The sequence below is a fragment of the Sinocyclocheilus anshuiensis genome, unplaced genomic scaffold, assembly GCF_001515605.1.
Source record: "Sinocyclocheilus anshuiensis isolate Anshui unplaced genomic scaffold, SAMN03320099.WGS_v1.1 scaffold1455, whole genome shotgun sequence".
NCBI lineage: Eukaryota > Metazoa > Chordata > Actinopteri > Cypriniformes > Cyprinidae > Sinocyclocheilus > Sinocyclocheilus anshuiensis.
The window spans coordinates 1,178,761-1,195,083 of record NW_015541012.1 but is presented as its reverse complement, the minus strand read 5'-3'; the positions used below and the strand labels follow the sequence as shown (position 1 = coordinate 1,195,083).

General features: G+C 42.0%; 1 protein-coding gene across 3 annotated transcripts in view; it reads right to left on the bottom strand.

Moving 5' to 3' along the window:
* Nucleotides 1–279: 279 nt before the first annotated feature.
* LOC107690455 (histone-lysine N-methyltransferase 2A-like) overlaps nt 280–16,323 on the bottom strand; it is a 31,555-nt gene continuing 15,511 nt past the window's right edge. Inside the window, exons 8-35 of one of the 3 annotated variants that reach the window (XM_016488806.1) lie at nt 15,041–15,111; nt 14,108–14,344; nt 13,878–14,024; nt 12,994–13,089; nt 12,786–12,906; nt 12,586–12,699; nt 11,752–11,936; nt 11,495–11,668; nt 11,208–11,318; nt 11,037–11,110; nt 10,042–10,244; nt 9,770–9,870; nt 9,522–9,659; nt 9,199–9,357; nt 8,984–9,101; nt 8,820–8,898; nt 8,582–8,739; nt 8,350–8,502; nt 3,768–8,241; nt 3,614–3,685; nt 3,451–3,530; nt 3,208–3,375; nt 2,554–2,628; nt 2,279–2,453; nt 2,033–2,140; nt 1,160–1,243; nt 924–1,053; nt 280–830 (exon numbers count right to left, since the gene is read on the bottom strand). In XM_016488806.1, the coding sequence (XP_016344292.1) occupies nt 555–830; nt 924–1,053; nt 1,160–1,243; nt 2,033–2,140; nt 2,279–2,453; nt 2,554–2,628; nt 3,208–3,375; nt 3,451–3,530; nt 3,614–3,685; nt 3,768–8,241; nt 8,350–8,502; nt 8,582–8,739; nt 8,820–8,898; nt 8,984–9,101; nt 9,199–9,357; nt 9,522–9,659; nt 9,770–9,870; nt 10,042–10,244; nt 11,037–11,110; nt 11,208–11,318; nt 11,495–11,668; nt 11,752–11,936; nt 12,586–12,699; nt 12,786–12,906; nt 12,994–13,089; nt 13,878–14,024; nt 14,108–14,344; nt 15,041–15,111 (8,081 nt within the window). In that variant the 3' untranslated portion in view covers nt 280–554. The remainder of the gene's footprint in view (nt 831–923; nt 1,054–1,159; nt 1,244–2,032; nt 2,141–2,278; nt 2,454–2,553; nt 2,629–3,207; nt 3,376–3,450; nt 3,531–3,613; nt 3,686–3,767; nt 8,242–8,349; nt 8,503–8,581; nt 8,740–8,819; nt 8,899–8,983; nt 9,102–9,198; nt 9,358–9,521; nt 9,660–9,769; nt 9,871–10,041; nt 10,245–11,036; nt 11,111–11,207; nt 11,319–11,494; nt 11,669–11,751; nt 11,937–12,585; nt 12,700–12,785; nt 12,907–12,993; nt 13,090–13,877; nt 14,025–14,107; nt 14,345–15,040; nt 15,112–16,323) is intronic. The other 2 variants (XM_016488807.1, XM_016488808.1) reach the window with 2 other exon arrangements.

Genomic DNA, 16,323 nt, shown 5'->3' with positions numbered 1-16,323 from the left:
TTTTCTTCAGACAACCTATTCCTGGGACCACTGCTCCCCCTAGTGTTTCCCCTCATCATCTCCCCTATGAGATATTTACAGTGTATTCCATACAGAGAATCAGGCCAAGCTTGGCAAGGATGACCATGGATGCTCTGAAGGCTTCGATGTACATTCAAAAAGGGAGAGATGTCTAAACAGGTCAGGCTAAAAAAAGGATTATGTATCGTCAATCTAAAAACATTAAATCTAATAAGTCAGCAATATCAGTTATTCATGTTTTATCTTAAAAAAAAAAAAAAAAAAAAAAAAAGGTAAAAAAAGATAATATACAAAATTTAAGAACGAGGGGGCACTAATCTCTTAAATTGGGCATTAATAAAGGGGACACAAAGGCAATCTTCTCCATTGCGACTCCACTCAATTGTCTTTTCTAAAAATCAAACAACTTAAGAGGCACAATACCATTAACCTTCTGATAACCTGAGCCTGCTTCAGTAAAAAAAAAAAAACTTCCCTGGCAAGTATACACTCTTGATAGCATTCACAGACAATATTAGCTTGCAAGTTTGCTTTCAATTGAGGAACTTGCGACACTTCTTCGCCCTGCAGTTGCAAGGCAGCTTATTGCCTGGTTCTTCGATGGGGAACTTGTAATCGTACGTGAGCTCCTCGCCTTTAAAGATTTTGCGTGTGGCAAAAATGACAATGTGCTTCTGACCGTCAACATTGACCACGCGGGAGTAGCAGTTGGGCTCGCAAGAGTGGTTAATGAATCGGGCTGCATTGCCGTGCATGGTGGCATCCACCACCTCGTAGTCATCGATACGAAACATGTAGCAGCCAATGCCCTGAGTAAAAGCAAAAAAAGACAAATCAATGAGGAACACCAGTGTTATTGTTTTAAATTAATTGCACTGATAGACTAAGTATTAGATTTTTACCTTGCTGTCATAGTATTTCTCCCGCTTGTCAGTGAGGACAGAGCGAATGACATTGCCAGAATACTCAATCACCATCTCTCCAGCGTCAATGTTTTTCCTGCAGAACAGACCTCTGCCGTGTATGGCTGATCTGCAAGCAATACATAGGATGCAAAAGATGGTATGCAACAAAGACGCATGCTTTTCATTCCTCAATCCACCCACCCATTATTGATTTGAATAGAAAGCATTTATACCTGTAGACACCCACAGCCTCCATGGACACTTTCTTTAGGTGCCTGAACCTCATAGGCAGTGGTAAGTCCATGCTGGTGGCCCGTCTGTGAAAACACCAGGTGTTGTTATGTGTTAATTTATAAATGAAAAGAGGTTAGTACAGGGTCAGTAAAGCCCGGGACACACCAAGACGATGGTTGGCCATAGGGCAATGTCGGGTGGTTTTTGAGCATCGTTTGGCTTTTCAGTTGTTCTTCACCGTTGGCTGTAGTTGGACACTGTCAGCTGTTTTTCGGCCAAATCTGTATGCCGATTCGGCAGCTCAAAGCTCGTCGGCGAGAAAGAGAACTGCGATTGGCTATTCAGCTTAGCGAATAAGCGCACAAGAAAAAAATGGAACCGACGAAAGCAAACCAATGACAAAGAGCAAAGAGGGAATGCAGACACACTTGATGTCATTCGGTTTCTTTCTTTATCCACAAGACGACGACCCAAGAGCTGACAATGCCAGTGCCATTTGCAACTTAACAAACATGATTGAACAAAGTTACACAAATCTGTCAGTAATGAGCACGGCTGGTGTAAACAATGGTAAAAGCAAGTGCTGCTTGCTTTGTATATCCATAGTTCTAGCTCTTCCGGTTTCCCTGTTTGAATGCCGAATAAAGACTGCTGCCACCTGCTGGTATGGAAAAGTTAAGTTCTGTCACGCAAGCGCAGATTGTACACATTAGTTAGCCGTCGCCTGTAGTCTGTCTGGTGTGTTCTAATGCAACCTTTTTTTGCCCCGACGCAGACAATGCGAGGCAATGCAAGGTGACGCCACAGTCAGCTTTGCTCCGTGCTAGTTTTTTGGCGTAGGTTTGGTGTGTCCCTACCCTAAGGTTACTCACCGAGCAGACTTTTGCAACATCTCCTCCTCATCTTCCTCCTGGGGGTTATATACAGGAGGCTGACGGTGTTTGGATGCCAGGAAATTAAACATGTCCAAAACTGATCGCCTAAAAAATTAATTCAACAGATGAAAGTCTGTTAAGAGTGCTTAAATAGTTCACAATCACAACACTGAATTCTCCATTATAGAAAGGTTTAAGATTTTCAGGTATTGACAAAATGAACACCCTGGCCATGACACACACCTGTGGTACACCTCAGCACGGGCAGATCCGTGAGGGTTGACAGGAGGATCTTCTGGCTCCTCAGGTTTGTGAAAGCGGAACCTGTAGTTTCGGCAATGCCTGGCTCCATATAGCTGCTCCAGTAGAAACACTACAGCATCATGAACCACACCCAGCATCTTCAACCCATTTACTCCTGAAAGACAATGTGAAATACAAGATGCCCTTGCCAAATTAACATGACTAGTAAAAACAAATGTGTTAAGATTAAAATAAACACTGTAATATGTTCTTACCATCAAATGAAAGTGCCTTGAGTCTAGCATTGGACCGGGCTTCTTGCACTTTATCTGTCAGGGACTTCCAGGCCTCTGAAAAGTAACAGGAAACAGGAAATTCATTTCAGAGAAGACTGACTGTAATTATCAAAGAAAAGAACATCATACTCCATACTGGGTCTATAACTCTCCATTACACTTTATTATAGGGATGCACAGATACCGATACTGGTATCGGTATCGGGCCCGATACTGAGCTCCTGTACTCGTACTCGTTAAAATGCCCCGATACCAAACGCCGATACCACACAGCATGTGATAAGTGCCATATTCAGACAAAGAAACACCGACAACAGAACAACAGACAGCAGAATGGAGTTAAGGATGTCTACTACGAAGTGTGTGTATGCAATGAATATAACGTTAAACATTCAGTAATAACGCCTGTATAGCTGATGTGCGCGAGCTGATAAACAAAGCACGCTGAGAGGATTGAGCGCGCGGCGGCGCAGATGCGCGAGCTTGTCGAGTGAATATCCCTTTCTCACGGACATCACTGGAAAGTCTGTAGTTCGGTCGGATATGTAAAAAAGAAGCAAGTAAAACAATGCACCGAGTACTGGAAAAAGTGGTATTGGTGCATCCCTACTTTATTATCTAGATCTCACTTACCCTCAATACTTTCACAGCGAATCTGAAATCCATCATCACTGCAGATTTCAAATATGAGCCCTTTCTTGGGCTTGTAGTCCAGAAAGGAGTCTCTCCCACTGTCCCTCTGATCAGGTGTTTCCACTGAAAATGCATTAGATCCTTTCCCATCACCCTTACTAGGCAGTCCTGCAAAAAAAAACATCTATTAGCACTGCGACATTCAACAGAGAGATGGACAGCCAGACCTAAGATTTTACCCACCTGCAGTCTTTGGCTTCTCATGAGTGTCCATGGTTGTACGTTTAAAAGAAGAAGAATCAGCTGTCTTAGTGGCAGAGTCACTGTGAAGGAAAAAATTCATTTTAATAGGTCAGATACAATGAAGTACACTGAAAAGTTAAGACTGATCTTTATAATTGTTTACCTCGTTTTTGAACCCGTTTCATTTGACTGCCCTGTATCCATTGGCTCAGGTGATGAAAGTTCCCGGTCCCTACAATAAACATAATTTTTAGCATGTTTAAACATTTTTTTTTTACAACAATAAGCAATATGCATTATAAATGTCAAGCTCTTACCCTGGGAAATATGATAATTGGATTGCAGATGTGTCAACAGTTGGTGTATCTGACTGAAGTCCTTTGCGTTTCTTTCCACTCTTATCTGGGCTTGGTCGAGGTCTTTTGGCCTTTTGCTTTCCCTTCCCAACAGCTGTGGATGCAGCTCCAGCAGGTAGCTTTGAGGATTGCTGCTGATGCGGGGGTCGAGAAATGGGAGAGGTTCGTGAGCTCTGAGTGAGGATGCCAACAACATGACTTCTGTTCAGGTCTTGAGTAATGGGATTAGGGGCAAGAGTTACTTGACCAGTTGAATTGCCATTTGGGTCTAGGTTTTTATCTGCCAGGACTCGACTGACTGGGTGTTGGAGATGAACGCTGCCCTCTTTCTCCACCTGCTGGTTGACAGACATGCTTATGCTTTGTTTTGGGGGTAACACACAGATGCTACTGGCAATGGATGTCTGGGCAGGATTAGTAAGATGAGATATCATGGGGGTTCCTGAATGAAGAACCATCTGTTGCTCTGGAAGGCATAGGTTGTGAGGGTTGGCTTTGAAAAGAAGGCTACTTATAGATCCTGTGATCTCAGTTGAACTTATGAGGCCTGGGGCACTCAAAGATACAGAGTTTGCTCCCAAAAAGTTTCCTGGTGCAGTGGGAGGCACCGACACCACATTCAAAACAGACTGACTTGGGTTAAGCCCTGACATAGTGCATGGGAGCAGGTGAGTCGATGAATCATGTCCCAACATGCCAGGCTGAGTTGTGGTTGAAATGGGCATGGGCTGTGGAAGGAGAGTAGGCTCCAAGTACATCACCCCTTGCTTTTGCCGTTTTATAATGTTAGGAAACTTTCGATGAGGTGTTGCAGTTATAGTCCCAAGCTCCATCAAGCCTGTCTGAGCAGGGATTCCTGCAGCAATATGTGAAGATGACAAGTTTATGAGGGTCATATTGGGCCCAACATCGGAAGGAGCAAGTGTAGGTTGGGTCTTTGGACGAGCCTGTTTTTTGCTCTTATTGCTCTGAAGACGAGAAATTAGGCGTTTCTTGCCATGTCCAGAGGGGAGCATAGTTGGTGCTGGGGTGATGGATGAAGCACTAGATACCATAGCAACACCAGAGGCATGATCATGCCTATTTCCTGCCTCTGTCACACCAATATGGGGATCGTGGGAGGTGACTCCTATGAGGAGGCCTGATGTGGTACTAGGAATGACTGGCTGGAAACCTGTCTGAGTAGTGCCTGTGAACGCATGGATTTGTGGGTGATGAGATACAGAAACTAAACCTTTGCCGCCAGCAGGAAAAATTGACTGAGAGGTGGAGATGCTACCACTGAGGCCTGTCAAGACAGGGGCACTAGTATTCATGACACCTGTCGCACTAACAGATGGTGCAATCTGGATTTTTTGAGTTAAACCATTGGGAAGGGTTTGCAAAACATAGAGTGGCTGCAGATGCTGGTTTAGCACGATCAGTTTATCTGGGCCAGGCTTCAATTGAGAGGCAGTAGCTTGAACAGCAGAGCTTGCAATCAGAGTGGGACCTGAGCTAACAGTGGCAGCAGGGATGAACTTCTGACTCTGGAGAGGCAAGGTGGGTGAGCTGGGAAGACCTGGCGTGCTACTATTTCTCGTCAGATCTTGGCTCCCTGTCTCTCCCACAGGTGCAACTCCAGGACTGATATGGTCACCATCAATGCGTGCAGAAATGAAGTGTTCTGGAGTCATTTGACCTTCTGGAATCTGGGAATCGGCACATCTGTCCTGTGGGCTCTTGCTGGATACAGTGGACCCTGTTCTTGTTTTTTTTCTGCTTTTCTCGACTCCTGATTCCTCTGTGGCCAGAGCCAAAATGGTGCGGTCAGAGGTCTCAGAGATCAGCGAGCCATGATTTTGATTATTTACAGTGGGACTTCGAGTTGTCAGCACAGAGAGGTCAGAGGGCAGCTCAAGGGGAAGACCATATGACTCGTCAACAGCAATGGAGGTGTTCACCCCACTCTCACCAGGTTCAGCACTGGCCAGTGGCTGGGTGAAATCTTCAAAAAGCATGTCCTTTCTTTGGTTAACATCCACCCCGTAACTCTCATCTAAAGAGAATGGTTCGGCAGAAGGAGCTTCTGTTTGTTGTCCCAAAGCCTGCATTGAAGGGGTATTGAGTACAAACTCCATAATATCAGAGGGTAGGATGTTACCACAGTCATCACTGTTGTTGTTATCAGAGTCAGACTTGAGGAGATCTGTGGTGAGTGACAACTGAGTTTCAAGGGGGTCTTGTCCTTGTGCTTTCACACTCCCTAATGGATCCTTTTGATTTTTACGACTTTCACGACTGTTCCCACTTGGTGTATTTTCTGTCTCCTTCCCTGAGTCAATGCTTATTTTATCTGTCCTGCTTTCTCTACCTTTTCTTTTTGTTGAACTTTTGTTTGTTGATGAAGTAGTAGCAGTGGTTGTGCTGCTGGTGCTTATACTAACATCACTCTCAGAACCGTCATCCACGCCATCCAGCTGGCCAATTTGTTGCAGCTCCAAATTCTTGGTTGCTGTTGACACCTCATCACTGTCATCATCTTGCTCCTTCGCCTGATCCCTCAAGAACCTGTGGATCTGCGTCCCTCTTCCCAAACACTGATCAATACCCGCAATAGGTGGAAGACCAGAGTTGGGGTTTATTATAGTGCGTGTGAAGTTGTAATAATATGCATCCTTATTTGAACCAATTCCTCCTTCTTCGTCCTCTCCACTGTCTGCTGAAGATGATGTGCTCATATCATCTGCCCCATCAACTTGTCCTTCAGCTGAACGCTTGCTGCTCCCAGTGCGCTTTTTCATGGAGATTTCACCAGTTCTGTAGAAGGGTATGTCTTCCTCCCCATACGATCGCACACCATAGAAAGGGGTTAGCCCAAAGAACATGTTTGATCGAGCACGGGCACTCCGCCTTGGGTATCTGCGCTTTGCTGAACCTGCCGAACCATCACTATCCTCCTCATGGCGCTTATCGACGCTGCCTTCATCCTCTAAATTATGGTCCTCCCCATCATCTGCACATTGGTGGTCCATGAGTTGCTCCTCAGAATCATCTGGGTGAATGTGGCTATCTGATTCTGAGCTTTCAGAACTTGCAGATGGGGAGAAAACCATCACTCGAGAGGACCTTCTTTGGGGGCCCTGGTTGCTAGGGGTTACAGAAGTGTACGTGTTTGTGTTAGGGGACATGCTGACAGCTTTGGTTCCATTAGGATCCATTTTTTGAGACATTAGAGGTAGCCTCTCAGTGTGTTTCTTCACCACTGGAGTAACTTCCTTACTTGATTTAGGGTGTACCTGTGGTGGTCTAATACCTCTTTCAGACCCTGCTTTCGGCTGAATAGCATCCATGGCTGAACTATGCTTTTTCTCAAAGCTAAATCTCTCTTTGGACTTGAATGGCTTCTCCATTTCTTTCTGATCAAATTTATTAACTTCCACCTTGCTAGACCCCGTGTTGCTGCTCAATGCTGTGGCTTTATTGCTAGTGTTGTGAGGAGGTGGACCCTGACCTTGTGTTTTGACATTACTGCTTTTAGAGTTGCTGTTAAGAACTGGGTTTTGAGCAGACTCTTTTCTTTCTTTTGAAACATCCCTGCTCACATTCATTTTGACTTTGGAGTGTTTGTCTTTGGTGCTAGAGGTTCCATGACTAGCATTGACAGCAGCACTTGTCTGGAAGCCACACTTTAGGTCCTCCTCTCCCACCTTGGCACCAGATGACCAGAGAGGCGTCATTGCCGCTGCCGCAGCTGGACCAGATGCATAGCAGTGAGACTTCCTACTCCCACTTTTGCTGTAAACCGCTTGTGGAGACACAGTCTTTCCTGTGTCTTTTGATGCGGCCACTGATGCCACATTTCCTTCCTTGACTGTATTAGCCTTGTCCTTAGGAAGTGTGGCAAGTGGATGACTGGACATAAAAGTGACTCCGGCTGGTAGGTCAGTATCTTTAGTGGCTTGTTTCCCTTTCTCGGTTTTCAAACTGCCACTTCCTCTCTGATGTCCTGTCAATACTGCAGTTCCGAGAGGTGGTGCTACCTGGCTTATGCTAACTGGTTGCGATGACTTCAAACTCTCACCATCCGACTGCTTTTTGGTTGCTTCTCTACTACCTTCTATTCTTTCAGTGAAACCAAAACTGAGTCGACGCTGTGCCCCAGTGTTCACTGAATTTGCCTCTCGATTGTGAGATCTCTCTCCAGATGGTGCTATTCCTTTGTCTGTGTCCCTGGTTAAAGGTTCCTTAGAGGTTGAGGACAGGGATGGGGCAGATGAATTACCTGTCTGAATGGATACTGTGCCTCCCTGTTGAGAAGAGGAAACCTCTTGCCTAGATTGTTGAGCAGAGATGGAGGAAGTGCTGTGTCGACGAGATCCAATGCTTTGTAGAGTGGAGCTCAGCAGAAGGTCCCCCACAGTCACAATTTCATGGGCTGAACTACTGAAACCATCTAATGGGGGGAAAACACATTGAATAACATTCACAAAAGCCTTAAAAAAAGGAGTTATAAAATATAAGCAATATAAAATATAAGCATTTAAATGTATATAACTCCTACCTGGGGAGGGAAGTGGTCTGGTTGAGGGAGAACGATGACATGGTGGGTAACTGGGGTGTCTGTTCCTAAAATAAACCCTTGGTTTTGGTGTGAAAGGCACATTGGATGGTTTTATGGAATCTGTGGGTCCAGGCAAAGCAGTGTCCACTTCAGCTGAAATGTTTAATAATGATTCGTTTTTAAAATTCCAACAAAATGTTGGCATGACAATAACAAATATAAATCTGCTTACCTGAAAGAGGTGGAGGACTATGAGCAATTGTGTGGTTCTCTTCTTGAGCTGCTGTGTTATTGATAGTTTCAGTCATAGAGGGGCGGCACACTAAAATTCTACATTTATAGACACATCGTTTGCGGGCATCTAGAGTGCTCCAGTAGACCCTTGAGCATCTGTGTAAATACATCAGGTGGTTACTCCATTTTATGTCTTATGTTTATTTAAATACAATACTATAATTTCAAAGACTTACTGGTAGCCCACAGGAAACAACTTCCTCTCACATTCGGACAGTTCAGTTAGCATACCAAGACAGTCGATGGTCATAGACCCTGTACCAAAAAATGTGCTATTTAATTTTGATGTATTGTACTTTATTACTCATCAACGACAAGCACCCCACAAAGACATACAGACCTATCATCATGTGGATGTTATCTGGTTCAAGCCCATTAACAAACTTTCTTCTCAGACTGATTCCCTCAAAGTCCACAAGGACCCTCCGAGTAACTTCAAAGCTTGACTCTGACACCACCTTTAAAAAAAAGGTTAGTTATTTGCAATAAATCCAACACTTTACAACAAATATGTAATCATTAGTGCATTACTTGCTTGCATGTATCATTCCATACCTCGCCCTTTATGAGATCTCTGTGATGCTGACAGTAAACTTTCTTGTCCTCTAAAAAGGCACACTGCTGCTGACGTGCACACATGAAATGGTAGTTGTTGGTACAGGACGTCAGACAACAACTCACCGTGGCTCCGGGTTTGTGACAATTCTCACATTGCTGAGAAAACAAAGCATAATGCAATCTATTTTTGGATGCGGAAAGATTTGTTGCATATAGTCTTTTTTTAATAGGCTTGTTTGGTAACAAAAATAATTACACAAATGCATATTACGGCATTGTAATTTAATGAACAAACACGGCACATGGCTTAGATTATGCACCAGCTTTTTGCCTCTCCTGACTGCCATATGGACATTTTTGAGTGCACCATCAACATCTTCGAACACCTCGGATGACCACAGTGCACAGTTCACATGGGTCCACTCATTCTGGCCAACATAAAGCAGTCTCCCACAATCCTAGAAAACAAATTACCATACAATATCTGACAAAATGATCATGACTGAAATACAGTATAAATTGACATCTGTACATGCTAATGCATTCTTTTTGGTGGATGATTACTCACATTTGTGTTCTCATCTCCATAATTCAGACAAAGCGCACATTGTCTGTTGTCACCTACACCAGGAGGAGGGGGAATATCAGGGCTTTCTTCAAGGCTGTGGTCTGAACACAAAAGAAATATTCCTGTGTAACTTATCAACACACTTTAACTCTCTCTTCGATATCTTTTTCTCAGTTCAGAAAATGTAATTATTTAACTCTAACACACAATGTACCATCTCAGTAGTTCCTATACACATTTGTGTTTATAGTGCTTAAAAGCGACTTTCTCACCATGGATAAGCATGGGTGGAGGAGGAGGTGGTGTGAGGGCAATCGGGGAGTCAGGTTTCCCAGGTGCTTTAGGATGGGGAGCCGGGATGATCTTTTTCATTAGCACAGGCTGCTCAGCCCTGGCTATCTCCTCCCTCTCCTGCCACTGGGCATAGTTGTGATCCAAAGAAGGGGGCAACACAGCATTGGGAAGAAGTCCACTACTGCAAAGATACAACAATGCCTTGTTAGCCATGTCTTTGTTACATAACATTAGTGTTTGATTAAAGCATTTATAAGAACAGCACTGACTTGATCTTTGAAATCTTTTGTAACATTATAAAATGTCTATACCAACTTTTTATAAGTTTGATACATCCTTCCTGAATTAACGATTAAATTCTTTTGAAAATAATAATTTAAAAAAATCTTACTGAGCTCCAAACTTTGGAACCGTAGTGTAGGCTCATTCAGAAATAAGGTGCCAATGACAAAGTTCATAATCTGATAGCCATAACTCCAAAGGGAAATAACATAAATATTTGTGTTTTCTCTTTAAAGAGACAGTATTGAATGTCAGGCATGCATGCACACAAACAAAAAAAAACTTTGCTTCACTGCTGTTAATAATTCATGGCAACAAATGAAGTATACAAACAAGCAAACCAAATGCCAACCACAAGACTTGTCAAAGCACCCATGTGAAATGTGACACTGCCTGTCGACCTCAAACAATGGAACTAGACCATAGAGGCTGCATTCCCTATGGAAAGGTGATATTTCTGCTCTAGAGGAGAGCAAAGAATAGACAGACACTCAGTGGTGAGTTTGTTCTCGATGCTCATAAACTAGCTTAACTGGTCCCTCTATTCACTATCAAACTAAACATATAGTTTGTTCCTTAATTTATTTCTGAAAATTATTTTTGACAAAAGAATTTAAATAAAATGATCAGTCAAAATTAAAACGGCAAACAAATTGAAACAAAGCATTAAATAGACATGGGAAAGACTCACTTTGGAGAGACTTTGCGTGTCTCCCAGAATTTGGACTCCTTCACCTTGTACCATGGAAAAGTCCGCTCCATTTGCTGTAACAAATAACAGTGACAGTGCAATTAGAAATAATGATGTAGGATTGCAAGATATTCTATTGTCAGAACTGTGTGTCCACCAGCTTTTTCTCACCCGAATAAAAAAGGACTTGAGCATGCTGTTGGCCTTCCTGCTCTCTAGCTGACCTCCATCTGAACTGATGGCTGTCTGGATGATTTTCACAATGTCATCACTGAACTCCAGCTAAATAAGAGAAGCAGAAAATGACACCTGGCTCTCACATGTATGTGACCGGCATCTGAACCCTGCTGCAATAGAGGCTCAAAACGCGACAGGTAATCTTTCAAAGAAGAATAGAAACATAAAAGCTACCTTTTTTACTTTAAACTAATTCAAAAAGGAGATACTCAAACTCTTACCACAGATTTATAGCATCCAGAAGCCATTTTCTTCTCCACAGACTCCAAATCGAGCGGTGAATCATTAGGTGGAGAGACCTCCGTCAGCACAGGGGGGTCAGGGCCCTCTGGGGAACGGCGTGAGGGAAGGCTTTCTTCTGTCTCTGGGTTCAGCTCAGGTGGCTTCATAACCGCCTGAGACAAAGAAAATCGATCAGTAGGTTAAGTAGTGAAAATAAAGCTGGTGGGAACTTCTAGGACTCCAGATGGCAACTCACCTGTCTGTAGCGAAGCAGGTGAGTAGACGTGCGAGAGTTGAGAAGGGCAGTGAGAACTTGCCGCATGGACTTCTGAATTTCTTTCTCCAAGACAGTGCGCCACTCAGTAGGATGGGGCTCAGTGCAGTTTGCGCAGGTGTAGGCCACGGTCTCAGGCAGGTTAGACAAGAGCTCATACATATCATCTAAATATAAAAAAGGAAAGATCATGTTTGGAGTGTAGTATTACAGAAATATCCACACTGCAGAATGCTTTCTTCTCTGTTTAGCAAGCATGTCCACCTATCAGATCTTAACTTAAGATTTGCACTACCATACAAAAAAGTTAGTTAAAAAAAAAAAAAAGTCAAATGTTTTTAAAGTCTCAACAAGGTTGCATTTATTTGATCAAAACGACAGTAAAAACAGTAATCTTATGAGGGCTTATTACACTTTCAAATAACCTTTCTATTTTAATATATTTTAAAAACTTTATTTCTGTGATGGCAAAGCCGAATTTTCAGCATCCATTACTCCAGTCTTCAGTGTCACATGATCCTTCAGAAATCATGCTAATATGCTGCTGTGAAGAAACACTTATTATTATCAATGTTGAAAACACTTAACTGCTTAACACTTTTGTGGAAACCATGAAACATTTTTTCCAGGATTCTGTGAATTCCCCCCCTGCTTACAGACCCCAAACTTTAGAACAGTAGTGTACATTTAAACAAATCTTCTGTAATTAAAATCAACCAAATATTAGTTGATTTTGTTAGATTGTTAGTTTAATCTCATGGTGCCATATAATATCACGTGAAAGATAAGAGATATGGAGAAAAACTGATAACTCACCTGTTAAACTTTCACATTTTGCATGGACCCAGCAATCACACTTCCTGCACTTCATCATTTTGCTATCACAGTCATCGTCATCATAGCACTTATTACAGAGCGGGCAGACGTTGCCTGGGAAGGAAAAGAAAAAAAAAAATTACACAGTTTAGTAATAGTTTAAAGGCATAGAATAAACATCCAGAATGAATAGCACTGACCTTTAGCTAAGAGTTTGGCACAGTCATGACACAAAGAGAAATCATGTGACCACTGAGCATCCCAGGCCTTCCCTGGTTTGGTGGCTCCACAGCGCTTACAGTGCACACACTTGGTGCAAATCTGTGGCAGAAGGAAAAATAATTATGGGAGAATGCAGCAAAAACACCACAGATGTTACAGACATTAAGACTGAGAGTGTGTAAGTACCCAGACTCTTTTCTTCTTGGTGGGTCTGGTAGGGTGGTTGGGTCCCAGGCACTCAGGGTGATAGCTATTTCGGCACTTGTCACACTCCAGTAGCTGCTAGAGGATTAAAAAAATTAATTTTTAAATTTTGATTCCATCTGGGTATTGAGTGTTTGTCATTTATGAAGGTTTCGGAGGCGCCTAGGGGCTTTTAGAGAGAAATAAGCCCAAACTTGGAAGTTGCTTAGTCGGTCATCAAGTGTACCAAAAGGAAATGATAATTCCAGAGAGCTGACAAGCATTTGCCTTTCATAAGGAGGTATTTTTCACTAGCACATACCAAATGAGGACATTCATCATTTGTGATCCAAGCTGACTCATGCTTTGAATATTAAACTTTACCATTTATCTTTAACCATTACATCAGAATGCATCCCATCCTTTCAGATCTGATGGTCATATAACTTAACACTGTGTGAAATAAACTCAGTGTGAACAATTACATAAATATGTCTCATAATATACTGGTTACTGTAGTATGTTAAAACTTATTCCCATTAAATCTGAAGGTTTTAATACTTTCCTCCCTCTGTTCCAACACTCTCTTCCTTTAAAACCAATTCTGTTATTGTTGGAAGCACTTTACTGTTCCCATGATCAGAGACTCTGAAATACTAAATCAAAGTGTCCTCAACGGTCTTTAATTGTTTAGGAGCAAACCTTGAAACATGCAAAATACCTGTCATTGAGTTACTTGCATAGAAATACTTCCATTAGTCTCACTTATTAAAAAAAAAAAAAAAAAGAGTAAAATTTTTTGTAATGCATTTCTGCATACATTTCTTAACTCTAAAGTGTCTCTGATCTATATTGTGACACAATGGCAACTGAATAGAAAGTCTTACTTTGGTTTTCTGATACTGCCGGCCACAGACATGACAAAAGCGGCATCGGCGACAACACCAGTTCTCCCACTGTTCCTCATGGGGCCGTTCTGTCTCCGCCAAGCAGAAGAGGTGAAAGGGTTCACAGCACACCTGGCAGAAAACAAACTGAAGACGAAAAACCATAAGAACATATCCCATCATTTTTGTGCTTTCAGTTCATCATGAATTACAAACAAAATATAGCCCACCTCTACATTACCGCTGCTGGCACAAAGATAGCACACCACCCGTGGGGTGATTGGCACAGAGGTGAGAATGCTGAGCCCACCCATCTCCCACACATTCCCAATGTCATAGTCCTCCTTGAAATCTACTCTGATTCGATGCACTCCATCGCAGGGCGCTTTCTGCTTGGTGGAGCCCCTATTCGAAGGAGTGCTCTTGGAGTTTAAAGTACTGCTGTCACATTTCGGTATCTGTTTCTCCTGTAAAAAAAAATAAATAAAAAACAGACATTTACATTACATCAGTGCATATGGCAGATGCTTTTACAAAGTGACTTACAGTGTATTCAAGGTAAATTTTATCAGTATGTGCTAGGGCTGCACGATTGACAAAAATCATAATTGTCAATTATTCCCTTGAAATTGTAATTGCGAGTATTAATTATGATTATCACAACTTGCATTGAATGATGTTTATACCATTGTTTTATGCAACTGCATGCCGTAGTTTTATATGAAAATAAACAAGCTGAAAACACTCTAACTGAAAAACATTTAGTGCTTTTCTATAGTATTAAGCCTCAAATGTCAACTAAACATCGGATTGGTTTCTTCTTTAAATTATTAAAAAGTAAAAATATGAATTGAATTATAATGTTAAACTAAAACTAAAATTAAAATAATGGGAAAAACCCTTAAGTGCTTTGAACAATTACGTAATTGTGGCATCCATAATTGTAATCGCGATTAGAAATTAGATTAATTGTGCAGCCCTAGTATGTGCATCCCCTGGGAATTGAACCTGTAACCTTGGCATCGCTTGTGCTATGATTCACAGGAATATCAACACCATAAAGAATGTTATCACTATCTAGAGGGGGGAGAAGCAAGAGACAAAGCTTTTTTTAATAAAAAAAGGTATAAAATAATACAAAAGTGCCTGGAATATCTGCTTACCTTTTCTTTTGGTTTAGGCTTGAGTGGTTGAACACATCGAGTGGACTGTTTCTTTAGCTTTGCTTCGGATACTAAAAGATGACATGACCATAAAACAAAAACATTAAGGCTATGTTAAAGGGTTAGTTCACCCAAAAATGAAAATTAGCCCATAAATTACTCACCCTCAAGTCATCCTAGGTGTATATGACTTTCTTCTTTCAGATGAATCCAGTCGGAGTTATATTAAAAATGGTCTTTGATCTTTCAAGCTGTTTAATGCCACTCAGCGGGTGTTGCATGCATCAGTCCAAAATAAGTTAAATAAAAAGCGCCCATCCATTGAAAAAAGTGTCTCACACGGCTCCGGGGGGTGAACAAAGGCCTCCTGTAGCGAATCGATGCGTTTTTGTAAGAAAAATATCCATATTCAAAACGTAATAATCAATTTAATCTAGCTTGCGCTCACTGTTGTAAAGGGAAGCAGTTCTGGGTGGATGACGTATGGAGGTTAGGCTTGCCGCGATAGACGGTGTTGACGGTGATACCAGTGTTAAGCCGCAACACCAGTTACGTCACTTGCCCACCGGCGGCACCGACCCCCACCGTCGTTCTGATTTTTTTATAGTAATAAAAATAATTTAGTTCAGTAAAAGAACAGACACTACAATTAAAAACTGAACGCGGCTGCTCAATGCAGCGTGCCGAAGGACAGTCGCATCACAGATCAGATTTCATTTCTCCAGTGAGGAGAGTGAGTCGAGCTGACTGACCAAGCTTTCTTACTCGTTTTGCTAATAAACGTGCTACGTTTCTTATTTATTTGGTTATATATATACATGTTTACTTAGCCTATTTCCAGTTTTGGATACCTATTTAAACTTTATGTAAGTTGTTATTTTATATTAGGCATAGCCTGCCCTATAGCATGGTATATTTTTATTTGTTTTGTTAATAAAAGTTATGTTTTATATATAGACAGACTAAAGTGAGTTGACGTTGTATTTTGTTGTTGCATTCAAGCAATTGATGCTGAACTGCCGCTAATTCAAAAGTGAAAGTAAAATGCGCACGGAGCCTTTAAGCTATTTAAAAGCGAAGGAGAGCGAGGAAAAGAGGAAAAATTCAAACGAACTAAAAACGAACAATTGCTTTAAAAACGCATCGATTCACTACAGAAGGCCTTTGTTCAACCCTCGGAGCCGTGTGAGACACTTTTTTTTAAATGGATGGGCGCATTTTATTTAACTGCTTTTGGACGGATGCATGCAACACCCGCTGAGTGGCATTAAACAGCTTGAAAG